Source organism: Mus musculus, chromosome 3 (genome assembly GCF_000001635.26).
Source record: "Mus musculus strain C57BL/6J chromosome 3, GRCm38.p6 C57BL/6J".
Taxonomy (NCBI): domain Eukaryota; kingdom Metazoa; phylum Chordata; class Mammalia; order Rodentia; family Muridae; genus Mus; species Mus musculus.
This window is the reverse complement of record NC_000069.6, coordinates 35,809,214-35,828,052: the sequence shown is the minus strand read 5'-3', so window position 1 is coordinate 35,828,052 and position 18,839 is coordinate 35,809,214. Positions and strand designations below refer to the sequence as shown.

Sequence of the window (18,839 nt, the reverse complement as noted above, 5' to 3'; positions counted from 1 at the left end):
TGTGTCCATGAGATGGTCGGTGTTTGGAGGTCAGACGCCAGTGCTGGGGAGCTGCCTCACTCCTTACACCTCTGTGTGAGTCCCAAGTCACCAGACTGACGTGACAGTACCTTACCCACTGACCCTTGCTGGAGAGTCCTTGGAGTGTTCTTACAAGAGCAGAGACATGTCTGTGCTCTAATTTTAATCTCCACGAAAAATTTCATGAATCTAAATAAGCCTGGATGTCTATATGCAAAACAACCAGTACTTTATTTGTATTGCTAAGAATACTATATTTCTTTTAAAAGTGTGCATTTTGTATGTACGCATGTGTGTCTATGTATATGGTGCACATATAGAAGTCAAAGGAGGACTCATGGAAGTCTGTTCTTTCCTTCTTCCATGTGGGGCCTGAGGATGGAGTCAGGCAGTCAGGCTTAGCAGCAGGTGCCTTTACCTGATGAGCAAGCCAACTTGATGACTTACTAAGAATGGTTTTTGAAGGAAAGAGTCTAAAACCTCAAAATATTCCAAAAATTTATAAATTCCAAAATTTTATAAATTCCAAAAATTTATAAAAATTGTTTGAGTAGGTTTTCAGTTGAATCCTAGGTACCTACAACTTAAGTGTTTCTTGATACAATTTATAATGAGAGGATGATAAAAGTGAATTGGATTTCAACCTTCCTTATTTATAACTTAATAGCTGCTGCCCCTCTTCTTTTCTTCCCTGCCTCCTCCCTTCCTTCTTGATACAGTGTTAGCTGAGGCTGACTTGCAGTTCTCTTGCCTCTTGGATGCTAGGATTTGCAGGTGCGTGGCCCTAGGTTGAAGCTGATTAACTTTTAATAACAAATTATCTTGTTTGTTCTTTCTTTCCTTTCCTTACTCCTCCTCCTCTCTCCCTTCCTTCCTTAAGAGTATTTTCACCTCTAAATATTTTAATGGAACTTTTTTATGATCTATACTTACTTTTGCTTTCTGTAAAGGTGCCATGCGACAACATAATACAGCTGAACAGTTTCTGCAAACTTCCATAAAGAGCTTTTCATGTTCCCTGAGTGCAAGAGATAAGCTGGTCCCATCTACTACTAGCCCATGCTGAATCACATGGTCCTCTGTAATTCTAGAAAAGAAAATAATTATATCTATGTCATACTCTGAAGCCAGATTATTTACTTATTGGAAGATGGGCAGACAGTTCAATCAGTCTACTATTGAATGACTTATGTGTAAGTGAACAAACTCAGTTGTATTACCTGAAAGGTGTGATAAAATATAGCTTTTGTACAAAAAGAGAAATGAATACTACTACTGATTATAACAAATTTACCAAAAGAACACATATAGAAGACCAAAAGAAAACATGCAAAAATACAGTCAGTAAGGTTTATATACTTGTATAGTGTTATCAGTATTGTATCTTCCTTATAATTCTCAGTATTTTTATGTGACATTACTTTTTAAAATTTGTACATTGTATTTATTTATTTATTATGTGTATATATGTGTATGCACACACGTAGAAGAACTCAGAGGACAACTTGAAAAAAATGGTTCACTTTTTCCATGTGGGACTCAGGGACTGAACTTGTGGAGTCAGGCTTGGTAACACACACACTGGTGCAACATAACTTTCAATAACCAACGAGTAATTTTAGACTAGATACATACATCTCAAATCACTTTGAGCAGTTAATTTGTTCCTGTTGTTATTTTCCTTAAATATTAACTCACCACAATGGTATTCACATGCTCTCAAAATAGCACAATTCCCAAGATGAAGTGCAAAGACTTGTCTAGAAGTAACACTCTTAAAAATATCTCTGACTCTCTGCTTCATGGTGGCAATAAAGGATATGAGCTCTCAGCTTCTCTGGTTTGTTTTGTTTTGTTTTTCTAGACAGGGTTTCTCTGTGTAGCCCTGGTTGTCCCGAAACTCACTCTGTAGACCAGGCTGGCCTCAAACGCAGAAATCTGCCTGCCTCTGCCTCCCAAGTGCTGGGATTAAAGGCGTGCACCCCCACTGCCCAGCGCTCTCAGCTTCTCATTGCCTGCTGCCATGCAGGTTTTGGCATTGCAGACTCTAGCGCCTGGAGCTATACACCCAAAGAACCTTACTCTATAAAGTGCCCTGGTCATGATGCTTCATCATAGCAACAGTAAAACGAAAGAATACAAAAGTTGGTATAAGACAGTGGGCTGTTGCTAAGAAGAACATGACCATGTGGACTTTCTGGGTTATGTGGTTTTTTTTGTTTTTTTTTTTTTTTGTTTTTTGTTTTTTTTTTTTTTTTTTTTTTTGTAGAAATGTGGAAGACTATGGGATTCTGGACTAGAAAGTAATTCAGTGCTGTAGTCAGCACTCACAAGGCCATCCTAGCAGCAGCCTGGATGGTAGTGCTAAAAGCAAAGCAGACTAGAGGCATGGCTGAAGAGGTTTCAGAGGGAGGCAAGGACTTTAACAGTAATGGAGCTAGAGAAAGGATCTAAGGAGCTGAAGGGTTTGTAGCCCCATAGGATAAACAACAATATGAACTAGCCAGTACTCCTAGAGCTCCCTGGGATTAAACCATCAACCAAAGAGTACATACAACACATGGAGGGAGTCATGGCTCCAGCCGCATTTGTAGCAAAGGATGGCCTTGTCGGACATCAATGGGAGGAGAGGTCCTGTGAAGGCTCTATGCCCCAGTATAGGGAAATGCCAGGACAGGGAAGCAGGAGTGGGTGGGTTGGTGAGCAGGGGGAGGAGGGATGGGATAGGGAGTTTTTGGAGAGGAAATGAGGAAAGGGGATAACATTTGAAATGTAAATAAAGAAAATATCTAAAAAAAATTTTTTTTAGAAAGTATACACTGAGTCTCAGAAGAGACTGGACTTGTAAACAGCATTGAGACTATGAAAGACTACAGGAACACATGAGTAAGATTAAGTGCATTCTGCATTGTGACTTGGGGACAGGGAGTAGAATGTGGTGGTTTAAATGAGGACTGTCCGCCATAGGCTTGAGTGTAAACTTGGTCTCCAGATGGTGGCCCTCTGTGGGAAGCTTTAGGAAGCTCAGGCAAGGCTGCAGGAAGTATGCCACTGAAGACAAGTCTGAGTTCAACGACATGCACATTCCCAGTTCTCCTTCACGCTTATAATAAAGGGTACTTAGCTTCCTACTTTGGCTACCATGCCATCTCTACCATTATGGATTCATGCGTAAGCCAAAATACACTACAAAAAAATAACTTTTTGAGAAACCATCCTGAAACTGAACTGAGAACTTCCTCCCTGCTGGTTAGCTTTCATAGTGCCAGAAGGTACCCTGTAGGCCACTAGGGAGAAAAGCCACTAGTGGTATTGCCCAGCAGCTAACTCAGCATGTGATAATACTGACATACCAAGCAAGATGTGCCCACTGGTAAAACAGAGGCATGATGGTTACAGGGTAACTAATCACATTTGGATGAAAGCTGAGGTCTGCTCCACAGGAGGGAGTTCATGCCTGCTACTATAAACCTGGGCAAAGCCCACAGCTAGCGAAACCAAACTGCCTTCTAAAATCTTTGCTTACACCTTAAGATTAACACTGTATTCAGCCTTGAAGACACAAACTTCTCTGTGGCAGTCAGCAGTTGATACAGAGACTCTAACTGGCCAGTGTTGAGAGTAAGTGGCCACTGACTGCTTAGCCCTAAGATAGCCATCCCCCTTCCTTTCCCACTCATGGATCAGAACACTGTGGAAGATGAGAGGAAGAGAATGTAAGAGTGGAGGATGGGCAGGGGAGCTGTGAAGTGTTTTCTGGACATCACATGACAATTTCACTCATGAACTCACAGCAGCTATGGTTACTTGAAAAAGAACAAGATGAATCAGGACCCCAGCAGAGAGCACTAATTACTAGGTTACAAAAAATAATTACAAATGAAAATAAAGGGGACATTGCCTGGGGGGAATGAGAACAGAGAGTGCGGGATACACACGATCAAGATTTATTGTTTACATGTATGAATTTGTTAAATTGAATAGAAACATGTAGCAGTGAGGGAGAGGGAACTGGGGGTAGCCACGAGAAAGTCACAGACTTCAGGGAAGCAAGAGGCTCCCAGGAGCCAATGGTGACAACTTTAGCCAAAATACCCAACAAAGGGGACATATAACCTGTAGAGACCACCTCCAGTAGATAAGCATGGCCCCCAGTTGAGAAATAAACCACCCAGCCACCTCAGAATTTTTAACTCAGATATGTTCCTGTCCAAAGGAAATACAGGGACAAAAAAATGGAACAGAGAGAGAAGGGCCATGCAGAGACTGCCCCAGGTAGGGATCCATCCCATCTGCAGACACCAAACCCCCACAGGATTGCTGATGCCAAGAAGCACTTGCTGACAGGAGCCTGATACAGCTGTTCCCTGAGAGGTTCTAGCAGCACCTGACCAGTACAGATGCAGATACAGCCAACCATCGGACTGAGCACAGGGACCACAAAGGAAGAGCTAGGGGAAGGACTGAAGGAGCTAAAGGGGATTGCAACCCCACTGGAAGAACAATAGCAACTGACTGGACCACCCAGATATCCCAGGGAGTAAACCACAAACCAAAGAGTATACACATGGAGGGAGCCAGGACTCCAGATACATATAGAGCAGAGAATGGCCTTATCTGACATCAGTGGGAGAGGAGGCCCTTGGTCCTGTGGAGGCTCGATGTCCTCAGCAGAGGGGGATGAGTGGTGAGCATAGTGGTGATGAGCAGAGTGGTGAGGTGGGAATGGCTGAGTGGGTGGAGGAGCACCCTCACAGAGGAAAAGGGGAGGGGGAAGGAGAGGGGTAACCAAGAAGGGGGATAAGATTTTAAATGTAAATGAATAAAATGATTGACAAAAATAATTAAAAATAGGATACAGAACTAAACAAAGAATTCACAGCAAAAGAATATCAAATGGTCAAGAAGCACTTCAAAGTCCTTAGTCATCAGGAAAATGCAAATCAAAACGACCCTGAGATTCCATCTTACACCAATCAGAATGGTTAAGATCAAAAACTCATGTGACAGCAGATGCCGACAAGGATGTGGAGAAAGAGGAGCACTTCTCCATTGTTGGTGAGATTGCAAACTGGTACAACCACTCTGGAAATCAATCTGGAGGTTCCTCAGAAAATGGGAAATAGATCTACTTGAAGACCCAGCTATACTACACTTGGGCATATACCCAAAAGATGCCCCACCTTGCCAGATGGTCACGTGCTCCACTATGTTCATAGTGGCCTTGTTTGTGATAGCCAGAAGCTGGAAACAACCCAGATGTCCCACAACAGAAGAATGAATACAAAAAATGTGGTTCATTTATACAATGGAATACTACTCAGCTATTAAGAACAAACACATCATGAGTTTTTCAGGCAAATGGATGGAACTAGAAACTATCATCCTGAGTGAGGTAAATCACCCAAAAGGATATGCATGGTATTTACTCACTAAGTGGATATTAGCCAAAAAAAAAAAAAACAAAAAACAAAAAACAGAATACCTAGGATACAACCCACAGACCGTAAGAAGTTTAACAAGAAGGAAGGCCCAAGTGAGGATGCTTCAATACCACTTACAAGAGGGAACAAAATAATCACACAGGGGACAAAGGGAGAGGGGCACCTGGGTAGGAGATGGGTGGGGGAGGGGAAAAGGGGAACAGGATCAGGTGTGAGGATTTGGGGGAGGGTGACAGGAGAGAAGTCCAGAGGGCCAGGTGAATGAATGGAACATACACAGCCTCCGGGGTGGGCCGTGGGAGGATCCTCTAGAAAGTACCAGAGGCCTGGGAGGTGACTCTTAGGAATCAATGGGAGTGACCTTAGCTGAAATGCCTAACAGTGGGGAGAGAGAACTCAAACTGTCTACCTCCAGAAGAAAGACACTGCCTCAAGTGGAGAGACAGGGTTACCAACCCGCAGTCAAAATTTCTGGCTCAGAAACTTTCCTGTCTAAAAGAACTGCAGAAGAGACTGAAGGAAAAGTGGTCCTGTGACCAGCCTAACTTGGTATCCATCTCATAAGGGTGGGTACCAAGTCCTGACACTATTACTGATGCTATGCTGTGCTTACAGAGAGGTCCCTAGCATAGGGGGAGGCCCTACCAGCAGCTGACTGAGACAGATGTAACCATTGGACTGAAGTCAGGGACTTCTATGGTTGAATTAGGGAAAGGATTAAAAAAGCTGAAGTGGAGAGTGACCCCATAGGAAAACCAGTAGTTTCAATTAACCTGGACCTCTGGGAGCTTCCAGAGACTGAGCTACCAACTAGCCAGCACTAAGGGCTGGTCCAAGGCCCCCAGGACATATATGGCAGAGGATTGCCTGCTCTAGCCTCAGTGGGAGAAGATGTGCCTAATCCTGTAGAGACTGTGAGGCCCCAGGAAAGAGGGATGTCTGGTGTGAAGGGGAGGGAGAAAACCCTCTTGAAAGCAAAGGGGAAGAAGAATGGCATAACAAACTCTGGCAGGGGTTGGGGGGGGGCACGGAAAAGCTGGAATAATTAAATACAATAATTTTATAAAGAACATAAGGTAGACTATTTAAAAAGAAGTTATTGTTTGTCCTAGAATAAAATGCAAACCGTGGAAAAGAGAATATGTTAGCTCCTCCGAGGAGAGCAAAGCTAGGACTCTGCCTGGGACTCTCAGTCAGGAACTTCATTTGATTGTTTCGGCGTCTCTAGGTGGCTTCTGCTGAATGATTGTAAGCACCAGATATGTGATGTTATCTAATTGCGGCTATTCGTTCATTTTCTAGGACGCTCACCTGATGGAATACTCTATTGCAACCCAGACTCCAGATTGTGAACTCTAGCTGGCTACCCCAATGAAGCTTATCTACTGGATTTCTTCTGGATGTTTTTAATACTCTGATTTGATGATGCAACTTTCTGCCTATTCACTTCGACTGCTAACATTATCTTTGATAGATGTTTTGAATACCCGATTTGGCCGTGTTTCCCTCTTCATTTGCTCTTCTGTGATCTACTACTAACTACTTATGCTTTTACTTTTGCTTGCAATATACTTAATAAACTCACTCATTCAAAGCCCAAAGCATGGTTCTTGCAAGTCAATCTCTGGACCATACACATTATCAAGTTTAAAAGTTCTTTCTTTCAGCAAAATGGCAGGTTGCAAAATTAACATCCCCAAATCAGTAACCTTCCTCTATACCAAAGACAAGCAGACTGAGAAAATCAGCCAGGGCAATAGTCTCATCATGCACAACAGCCAAACAAAACAAAACAACAAAAACCCAAAAGATAAAGAGCACAAATAAAACTTTTTAAAAAATTAAAGAAATGAAAGAAGACCGCAGATGATGACGAGACCTCCCATAACATGAATTGGTATGATTAATATTGTGAAAATGTCCACCAACCCTCTAAAACCATTACATCTACAGACTTAATGCAATTTCCACAAAAAAAATGCAATGTAATTTTTCACAGAAATTGGAAATCAATATTAAAATTCACAAAGAAGCATAAAAATAGCTAAAGCAGTCCAGAACAATGAAATCACTGCTACAAGATTCCCCATCCCTGACTGCAAGTCAGCCTACAGCCAGAGTAGTATACACACCACGGCACTAGCTCACACACAGACACACTCCAAGGGACCAGACCTGAGGACCCAGATGAATGTCCACACACTCACATGCACTTTATTTATGACAAAGATGCTAAAGAAAGAAGACTCCATCATTTCAACTCTAGTTCCATGGAATGCAATACTCTCTTGTACAGTGGGTACGAGGTATGCACATGGTAACACAGAGAGATGTGGATGAGAACAGCCATATGATATGGGTAAAATCAAACATTAAAATTGTTTTTTAATTAAAAACTTAAATTCAAAGCAACCTTTTATCTATAGGCTGATGGAAGGAGGAAGTGGCACGCTGGCCCAAACATTGCCATCTTACCTTCTGGCAAGCTGCCTCAACTGTTCAGCACATCCACTATCTGACTTCTGGTTGATAAGTTCCAGGATATTCATAGTTCTATGAAAATGTCCACAAGATAAACTCACACTAACAGCTGTTTCATGTTTGTCTCCAGTAAGTACCCATACTTTAATACCAGCCATTCTCAGTGCTTCAATAGTTTCTCGAACTTTATCTTGTAGTCTAAAAATAAAAGAAACAAAATTCGTAGTGAAAAATACTCCTGTAGTGCATGTTAAGTATAAGCTACACAATCCATGTAAAGTATAGACTTTTTGGGATATTATAGTGTATCAACATAACTGAAATTTCTTGTATTATGTAAGAAACAAGAATAAACTACTAGTGGCTATCTAGTTCAAACAAAACCAATCAATTAAAATTCACAACTGTATGTTTTTAAGGGTATTATCCACAGAGTTGGTTTTTATGAACCTGACTAACTCGGTAGCCTTCATAAACTTATCTCACTGAGAAGTGGTATTGGGAGAGGGGGACTGAATCAAGGCCTGGTGCATACTAGGCAGAAAATGTGACACTAAAAATTCTGAAATTTCAAACCAAATATCTCCCTCCACCCTAGCCCTGAAGAAAATCACTCTGAGAGCTAACCGTCAGACTATAGAAAATACAGGACTACAGAACTTCATGTTAGTTTAAGACATCGAGTGAAAACAACTGAAAAGACAATGAAAACCCACACTTACACATGTACACCTCTGTAGATACAGGGAACCCCAGAGAACAGGCTTAACTTGTAACTCAAATGAATTCAGGCTAATGCTAACACAGATGCTGGGTTAAAAAACTGAATTAAGTCGCAAGGAATTTATACACTAACAGAGGAGAAAAATCTTTAAACAAAATAATTTAATAGGGCATCAAAACACCAAAACAAAACAGCAACAGACTACTCACAAAGAAGAGCATTTTCAATCATGTCAGTTGTCAGAAAAAATCTTCCTGGATGAGAGTTAGTTATGACTACATTTTTGCTCACAAATGCACAGCCTTACCAAGGAACAAAGGCAGGACCACAAGTGTCACTTATTAGATGACAGCACAGCGGTCAGTGTGGCATTACTGAAGCATGAAGGAGATTGGGCAGTGGAGGAGAGGGGAGGGTGGAGAGATGTGTGCGTGTTTGCTGACAGTATGAAACACCGAGGAATAGAAAACTACAAATACAATACAGATAATTATTGCTATTTCAAGTATCTCCAAATCTTAAATATCTAATGCTGAGATAAAACAGCATTTCCCACAGTGGAAAAATTGAAGCTTTAGTTCGCTCTTTTGCTACAGGATGTTAACTAATGGTATTGCTTTTCTTTTCTTTTTTTTTTAAATTAGATATTTTTTATTATTTACATTTCAAATGTTTTCCCCTTTCCTGGTTCCCTATCTGAAAAACACCCACAATACATTTCCCCCCTTCTGCTTCCTGGCCCAGGCATTCCCCCACACTGGGGCATAATGCCTTCATAAGACAAAGGGCCTCTCGCCCCACTGATGTCTGACTAGGCCATCCTCTGCTGCATATGCAGCTGGAGCCATGAGTCCTACTATATGTGCTCTTTGGTTGTTGGTTTAGTCCCTAGGAGCACTGGGGTACTAGCTAGTTCATATTGTTGTTCCTCCTAGGGAGCTGCAAACCCCTTCAGCTCCTTAAGTCCTATCTCTAGCTCCTTCATTGGGGACCCTAAGTTCAGTCTAATGGATGGCTGCAAGCATCCACTCTGTATTTGTCAGGCACTGGCAGAGCGTCTCAGGAGACAGCTATATCAGGCTCCTGTCAGCAAGCTCTTGTTAGCATTCACAACAGTGTCTGCATTTGGTGATTGTATATGGGATGGATCCCCAAGTGAGTCAGTCTCTGGATGGTCATTTCTTGAGTTTCTACTCCACACTTTGTCTCTGTAACTCCTTCCATGGGTATTTTGTTCCCTCCTTTTAAGATGGATCGAAGGATTCACGCTATAGTCCTCCTTTTTGAGTTTCATGTGGTTTGTGAGTTGAATCTTGGGCATTCTGAGTTTCTGGGCTAATATCCACTTACCAGTGAGTGCATATCATGTGTGTTCTTTTGTGATTGGGTTACCTCACTGAGGATGATAGCCTCCAGATCCATCCATCTGCCTAGGAATTTCATGAATTCATTCTTTTTAATAGCTGAGTAGTACTCCACTGAGTAAATGTACCACATTTTCTGTATCCATTCCTCTGTTGAGGGACATCTGGGCTCTTTCCAGCTTCTAGCTATTATAAATAAGGTGGATATGAACATAGTGGAACATGTGTCCTTATTACATACTGGAGCATCTTCTGGGTATATGTTCAGGAGTGATGTTGCTGGGTCCTCAGGTAGTACTGTGTTCAATTTTCTGAGGAACGGCCAAACTAGATTTCCAGAGTAGTTGTACCAGCTTGCAATCCCACGAGCAATGGAGGCGTTTTCCTCTTTCTCCACATCCTCGCCAGTATCTGCTGTCACCTGAGTTTTTAATCTTAGCCATTCTGACTGGTGTGAAGTGGAATCTTAGGGTCGTTTTGATTTGAATTTCCCTGTGACTAAGGATGTTGGACATTTTTTTATGTGCTTCTCAGCCATTTCGTACTCCTCAGTTGAGAATTCTTTGTTTAGCTCTGTACCCCATATTTTAATAGGGTTACTTGTTTCTCTGGAGTCTAACTTCTTCAGATCTTCGTTATATTGAATATTAGCCCTCTATCAGATGTAGGATTGGTGAAGATCTTTTCCCAATCTGTTGGTGGCCTTTTTTGTCTTATTGACAGTGTCCTTTGCCTTGCAGAAGCTTTGCAATTTTATGAGGTCCCATTTGTCGATCTTACATCACAAGCCATTGGTGTTCTATTCAGGAATGTTCCCCCTGTGCTCATATGTTCGAGGCTCTTCCCCACTTTCTCCTCTATAAGTTTCAGTGTATCTGGTTTTATGTGAAGGTCCTTGATCCACTTGGACTTGACCTTTGTACAAGGAGATAAGAATGGATCAATTTGCATTCTTCTACATGATAACTGCCAGTTGAGCCAGCACCATTTATTGTAACTGCTGTCTTTTTTCCACTGGATGGTTTTAGCTCCTTTGTCAAAGATCAAGGGACCATAGGTAGTGTGGGTTCATTTCTGGGTCTTCAATTCTATTCCACTGATCTACCTGCCTGTCACTGTACCAATACTATGCAGTTTTTAATAATGATTGCTGTGTAGTACAGCTTGAACTCAGGGATTTGTGATTCCCTGAGAAGTTCTTTTATTGTTGAGAATAGTTTTCACTATTCTGGGGTTTTTGTTATTACAGATGAATTTGAAAATTGCTCTTTCTATATTAAGAATTGAGTTGAAATTTTGATGGGGATTACATTGAATAGATAGATAGCTTTGGGGAAGATGGCCATTTTTACTATATTAATCCTGCCAATCCATGAGCATGGGAGATCCTTCCAGCTTCTGAGATCTTCTTCAATTTCTTTCTTCAGAGACTTGAAGTTCTTATCATACAGATCTTTCACTTCCTTAGTTAGAGTCACACCAAGGTATTTTATATTATTTGTGACTATTGTGAAGGGTGTAGTTTCCCTAATTTCTTTCTCAGCCCATTTATCCTTTCTGTAGAGAAAGGCCATTTATTTGTATTAATTTTATATCCAAGCACATTGCTGAAGTTGTTTATCAGGTTTAGGAGTTCTCTGGTGGAATTTTTGGGATCACTTAAGTGTACTATCATATCACCTGCAAATAGTCATATCAGCACTTCTTCCTTTCCAATTTGTAACCGTTTCATCTCCTTTTGTTGTCTAATTGCACTGGCTAGGACTTCAAGCACTATATTGAACAGGTAGGGAGTGGGCAGCCTTGTCTAATCCCTGATTTTAGTTGGATTGCTTCAAGTTTCTCTCCATTTAGTTTGATGTTGGCTACTGGTTTGCTCTATACTGCATTTACTATGTTTAGGTATCAGTCTTGAATTCCTGATCTTTCCAAGACTTTTACCATGAAGGGGTATTGAATTTTGTCAAATGCTTTCTCAGCATTTAAGGAGATAATTATATGGTATTTTTTTCTTTGAGTTTGTTTATATAGTGGCTTACACTGATAGATTTCCATATTTTAAACCATTCCTGTATCCCTGGGATGAAGCCTACTTGATCATGATGGATGATCGTTTTGATGTGTTCATGGATTCGGTTTGTGAGAATTTTATTGAGTATTTCTGCATCGATATTCATAAGGGAAATTCTCTTTCTTTGTTGGGTCTTTGTGTGGTTTAGGTATCAGAGTAATTGTTGCTTCATAGAACAAATTGGGTAGTGTTCTTTCTGTTTCTATTTTGTAGAATAGTTTGAGGAGAACTGGAATTAGGTCTTCTTTGAAGGTCTGATAGAACTCTGCACTAAACCCATCTGGTCCTGGGCTTTTATGGCTGGGAGACTATTAATGAGAGCTTCTTTAGGGGATATGGGACTGTTTAGATCATTAATCTGATCCTGATTTAACTTTGGTACCTGGTATCTGACTAGGAAATTTCCATTTCATCCTGGTCTTCCAGTTTTGTTGAATAAAGGGTTTTGTAGTAGGACCTGATTTTTTGGATTTCCTCAGTTTCTATTGTTATGTTTCCCTTTTCATTTCTGATTTTGTTAATTAAGATACTGTTCGTATACCCTCTAGTTAGTTTGACTAAGGGTTTTTCTATTTTGTTGATTTTTCTCAAAGAACCAGCTGTTGGTTGAGTCTTTGTATAGTTCTTGTTGTTTCCACTCGGTTGACTTCAGCCCTACGTTTGATTATTTCTTGACATCTATTCCTCTTGGGTGAATTTGCTTCCTTTTGTTCTAGAGCTTTTAGGTGTGTTGTCAAGCTGTTAGTGTGTGCTCTCTCTAGTTTCTTTTTGGAGGCACTCAGAGCTACGAGTTTTCCTCTTAGGACTGCTTTCATTGTGTCCATAAGTTTGGGTATGTCGTGGCTTCATTTTCATTAAAGTCTATAAAGTCTTTAATTTCTTTCTTTATTTCTTCCTTGACCAAGTTACCATTGAGTAGAGTATTGTTCAGCTTCCACGTGTATGTGGGCTTTCTATTATTTATGTTGTTATTGAACATCACCCTTAGATTATCTCAAGTGCTCCCTGCCCTCACTATATCTGATTGGAGCCTGTCCTTCCTGTAATCCCGGTTGAGTCAGAACTCCTCAGAGTCCAGCTTTCTCTGTGATCCTGTGATTCTGGGTATGTCAGAGTTCTTGGCAGTCAAGTTTCCTCTGTGACCCTGAGATCCTAGTGTGACCAAGCTCCTGGTATCCTCGGATCCTACGATCCTGGGCATGTTAGAACGCCTGGAAGTGATACCTCCTCTGGGGGCCATGGGGCTGTCTGCTGAGTTCGAAACCCAGGTAGACCAGTGCTAACTGGAAGAAAACCGAGCCACTGGTTGAACAGCATTCCTGTGTCCATGCCCTTGTTGGTCCCAGGCCCTCCCGGGGGTGTTGGAACAGATGTTGTGTTCTACTCACCAGTGATCCTAAGATCCTGGGTGTGCTAGGGTACCTGCGTAGTGGAGAGTCCTCTGGGGACCATGAGACTGTCTGCCGAGTTTGTGCCCAAGGTGGCATTTATTTTCATATACTAAAAGCAGTTGACTAAAATGTTCTTTAAAAGAAAGATAATGGGGGCTAGAGAGAGATGGCTCAGCAACTAAGTGCACTGAATGCTACTTCAGAGGTCCTGTGTTCAATTCCCAGCAACAACATAGTGGCTCACAACCATTTGTGATGGGTAAAATAAATAAATAAATGAATAAATGTTTAAAAAAAAAATAAAAAGATACTGCCTACTTCTGATACTTGCCTGTCTTCCACTGCTGTAGCTCCTAGCAATATCAGGTCTTTCTCAATGTACTGGAAGGCATCAGCCAATTTCTCTTCCCGATGCTGCAAGGCAGTTCTGGCCTCAAACAGGCGCCTGTCTACATCTTCATACTCTTTAGCTGTAAACTGTCTGTAAGCTATACACAGTGTCCGCAGTCCTTTCTAAAAGAAATGAAAAGGAAAGACAGACACACACCTCTGTAAGAGCCAGATTCATAAACTGACTTTAAATACGGCCATTTTGTCTTCACCTGTGACTTAGAACTACATAAACTTAGCAATCTGCACTTGACTTCGATTATATAGACCTCAAATTTTCTAAATCTCTGAAAATTAGCATCCAAATCTAAAGATTTCTTACTATATTTTTATTTATTTTCCTTAGAAAAACCTAAAATAAATGTTCTAGCAATAGAACTTGAAGAGAGCAAATTTTAAAACACCATATGACCATGTTTAGCAAATTTCTAAACAGTGCCAGTTTTACTGATTTATAAATAACACTCTTGTAAATAACATTTAATAGGTCATTAGATATTAATGTATGTTCTAATTAATTCACTTTACAATAACTATATATGGATACTGTTGTAGACAACAAACTGTCCATGCGGTTAGATACTATAGTAGGTAGATGAATTAGATTGTAGGCCATTGCAAACCAAGTAGGTCAGGAGAAGCCCAAGTATGAAGCACACATAGAAATATGAGCAGGAGAGAGAGATCCTGAATTAGGTTTTCTGCTTTTGGATGAGTTTTTTGTATTTTCCTTTTAAATTAAAATCACATTACATAAAATTAACTTTTAAAGTGCTTTTAGAATACTTACAAAATTGTTACCACTACCAGAATATTTCACCTGCATGGATTCCCTATCCATCAGAAGTCACTCCCTTCTTTCCCCTTCATCCAGAAGCCTTTGGAAACTGCTCACTCGTTTTATCTCTATGAACCTGCCTGATCCTGGATCTTTTGTATAAATATACTGTGTGGTCTCTTGAGACTGGCTTCTGTCAGCAAAGTTTTCGACGATCGTCCATTTTGTAGCATCTACAAGATACCAGTACCTCATTTCTCTTAACGACTAAGTAAGATCTCATTACATTGCTATATCATATTTTATCCATTCATCAAGCTGGGCTTCAAGGCTTTTCCAATTTGGGGCTATGAGCAGCCATTCATTAGATACACCTTTTCCTTTCTCTTTGGTGTACACCTAGGTATATAGTAAGGCTATAACTTAATTCCTATCTTTTGAAGACTGACAAAGGGTTCAAAGGCTACATGATTTATATAATGTGTGCCATCTCTAGTTTCTCCGCTCCCTGGAGCTCCTCCACGTTCCTCTTGCGAGCCTGTTTCTGCTTTGTTAGTATGTCTTCTACACTGAAACACACCCTTAGGTTTTTTTTTTGTTTGTTTGTTTGTTTAAAAGTCTGGGTTTAATTATGTTGCCCCACTTGCTCTTACATTTCTGGGTTCAAGCTTTTGTCTTGTTTCTGCCTTTCCACCATAATGGGGGAGAGGAAAAGGGAATCAGGAAAGAAGGGAGGAAGAGGAAAAGAACAAAGGCACCTAGCCATTCAGGAGATGAAGCCCAAAGATGTGTGCTTCACTCTAAGCCCCAAATACTCATTTTTGTTAAGAGTATAGTTTGGGCAGTATAAGCAACCAGAAGTCCCTACTAGAACAGGGTGGAAGAAAATTTCAAGTTACTAGGTTAAAAATCAGTTTTTATAAGTATAAAGAGCCAACATTTAATGCAAAAGAAAAAAGAATTACAGAATTTCTAAAACTTGAATTATCTACTAGAAAGATGAAACCTCAATCTTTTCATAAGTATATTTTTCAAGCTTTTTTTTTTTTTAATCATAGCTATCTTTACTTACCAAAGCAAACTCATCAACATGAATTCTGGTTTTTGCTATTTCTCCACCTATACATTTAGGGAGAATTGAAGATTCTGCTCCTTTAGCAAATAAAAGCTTCTCACCTAAAAAAAACAAACAAATTAGTTATCAAGCTCTATATTAGGTAAATAAATATTCATAACAGTTTAGCTTGGTTACCTGAAGGTGCCTGAACAATTACACTCATTCTCCTACGATCTGAATCAAATTCCAGAATATGAAGCAATTTGTACCTAAAAATTAAGAATGATAATCCTTAATTTTTCAAGTATTAACATCTGAATATTTGGAAAGAATAAAAGATAAAAGACACACATAAAGTAGGATACGAGGCCTGCCTTTGCATGATGACAGGCTCTAAATTATCAATCACAGTACTGCACACAGAGGAGGTGACACTCCATCCTCAACAACTACCATATACTTTGCAGACCTTGGGTCACTTGGTTCCCACAGAAGCCAAGGTGAGGACCACTAGAAAGATTGCTATTCAGTAAGCTGGTAAGTAGTAGAGAAGGACTGGAACCCAGCTCTGCCCATCTGATTCTCTACCATCTCCTGTCCTAACACATCTGCCCAATTCAACCTTTATGTAGTCTTAAAGGTTTGTCAGCAACGATTCTAGACCTGGGGTGGGTGCTGAGGTAGAGGGTAAGGAAGCAAATGTCTCTGTAATGAACTGAAAGCAAATTTATGAGGATAACTGTAGTGAGGCTTGAAAAACCTTCTAGGAGGTAATTCTATAATGTTGTGTAAGCAATGAATGTTCTTCGTTGACAACAGGTTCCCTCAGGAAAGCAGCTTCTGATTGGGCCTTACTTCTTTAGAATGGAAAAGCACAGCAAGGGTTGAGGTTCACAAACAACAGGCAACAGGACCAACGTATTAGTGTAGAAAGAGGGTAACAGGAGACTGCTGCTCCTGAGTGCCTGGACATAAAATCACAGACAACACCAGGGGACTTGTGTTGGGGTGCAGCTTCATGGCACAGCATTTGCCTAACATTCCTGAGACACTGGTTTTAATCCCCAGTACCACAAAAACAAAAGAGAACGATGTTTCTTTTTCTAAGGACGTATGGAATCTCAACCACAAGAGTGTTAATAAATTCAGTAAACAGCATACTGTTGTAAGTGTGGTAAGATACAATGTAATACCAGCATCCCTATATAGCAGAGGTTAGCAAGCGTTTTACATAGACTTTACAGGCCATGTATCTCTCTCTGCTGCATATTAGGACTTATTCTTGAATACATGAAACTACATCCTCAGTCTTTCTTTTGCTTTTTACATTTTGAGGTAGGTTCTTAGTGAGTTTCCTGGCTGGCTCGCTTTATGGCTTTATGGTCATGTCTTGGCCTTGAGATCATCTGGCTATGGCCTACTACTATCCGAGCTATTTTCTCGTCTCTCCTCCTCTTTCTTACTCTCTTTCTCTTTTGTAAATAGCTCTCAACACAGTCTAACACAGCTCACGGGCTATACACAAACAGACTAGAGGATAGAATTGACCTATAGGTCAAATTTGCTGATCCCTATCCTGTACTTACTATAGAGTATTATATATTTCAAAGAATTTACCTTTCCAATCTCCCAAGTACTTTAACCTCCATAGTTTCTTCAGAAATGCCTACAAATATAATACCAGCTCTAGGAATAAAAAAAAGTAATAAAATTTAGGGGAAAATATTTCATGTTTCACAGTATAACTTTATAACTTGGTTTGAATGAAGATACATTAATTGAAAGTTTAAGTTACAATACTGCCTTTAAATAATATGGCACTCTTAAGAACTCGACAGGCTAGACTACATCCAAAACAATGCAAAGTATTCTCCCAAGTTTTATTATACAAAATTCATACCAAACAATTTTTAAAAGATCACTTAAAAAAAAAAAACTTAAATTTCTATTTGAGAACTTTATATGGCACATCTTTAATATTCTAACATTTGTTTCAAGAATATTCTCTGAGGATCAGAAAATCACGCTCAATCACCTTGCCGCAGCTTCCACCAGAGCCTTTTCATCTGGTGAAGATGCATAGTACTCCAGCTGTGCAGGTGCCAGGTTGGGCTGCCAGGGACCATCCCCGATGCCGTCAGTTTGAACATTGCTGATCTGTACAGTATGGCAAAGACTGACTGCTTTAAAGAACAGATCGTGTTCTTTGATCTGTAAAAACATAGCATTCATGATCAAAGCACATTCCCAGTGCCATATAGGAAAACAAACATAAGACCCTGAGAGCTAAAACAAGAGCCCCACAACCTGAATTTCTTGAGAAAGAGCTGAAACGTGTGGATTTCAATCTTATACTGTTTTAGTAGCCTTTGGTATAAGTGTATCTTTTTAACAAGCATAAGCTGCAAGCTCGGGAGAATATGTCCCTGTAAAGAAATCAGGACTCCTAAAGCACAAATACACATTGTTTCTCCTTTTCACTGCAAGGTAGTAACAGCACTTCCTAACTGTTGCACTTGAATGACTAGCAAGCTAAGGCGTTTAAGGTGCTTAGTAATGACAAGCTAAACTGTGTTGTAACTACAGTCTCAGAATAGCATTTTGTGGTGCTAAATCAAAGATAGCTATTTCAAATGTATACTTATAGTTTCACCAACAGGAATCTCCCCTTAACCCATTTACTAAAGAGAATTAATTCATAGGAAATCCATGTGATTAATTTGGAAATTGCTTACTAGCTCAGTTTCACTTTCAGGACTGGTTCTAAGAGAAGTGGCTGTGAGATGGGCTGAGTTGCTGAGATGGGATAAACTACCAAGGAAAGGCACTTCTCCTTCTGTGGAGTCTGGGCTTGGTCCTTCAGGTACAAGTTTACCATTGATTTCTTGGTATTTCAGGCCATTAATTGAACATTCTCGAAACTGCATCTCATTTTCTGTCAGTGTTCCAGTTTTATCTGTAAATACATATTCCACCTAGAGAAAGAAAACAAAAGACACTTTTGTGGTTAGGAGGCAGTGTTGACCAAGGTAATAAAATACTTAAAATTCACATATATATCTTTAGATGCACGTTCATTTGTAAAGGTGACTGAGCATGAGGTGTAAGAATTTCATGT

General features: G+C 40.2%; 1 protein-coding gene across 12 annotated transcripts in view; it reads right to left on the bottom strand.

Annotated features, from left to right (window-relative positions):
- Atp11b (ATPase, class VI, type 11B) overlaps positions 1-18,839 on the bottom strand; it is a 102,233-nt gene that overhangs the window by 28,224 nt on the left and 55,170 nt on the right. For all 12 annotated transcript variants that reach the window (XR_001783770.2, XR_001783771.2, NR_151627.1 and 9 more), the window contains 8 exons: positions 18,457-18,696; positions 17,757-17,932; positions 17,339-17,407; positions 15,917-15,990; positions 15,737-15,840; positions 13,828-14,009; positions 7,941-8,144; positions 955-1,108 (listed from right to left, as the gene is read on the bottom strand). Coding sequence is in view for 8 of the 12 variants with exons in the window: in XM_006535568.3 (XP_006535631.1) it covers positions 955-1,108; positions 7,941-8,144; positions 13,828-14,009; positions 15,737-15,840; positions 15,917-15,990; positions 17,339-17,407; positions 17,757-17,932; positions 18,457-18,696 (1,203 nt within the window). In the remaining 4 variants the exon portion in view is untranslated. The remainder of the gene's footprint in view (positions 1-954; positions 1,109-7,940; positions 8,145-13,827; positions 14,010-15,736; positions 15,841-15,916; positions 15,991-17,338; positions 17,408-17,756; positions 17,933-18,456; positions 18,697-18,839) is intronic.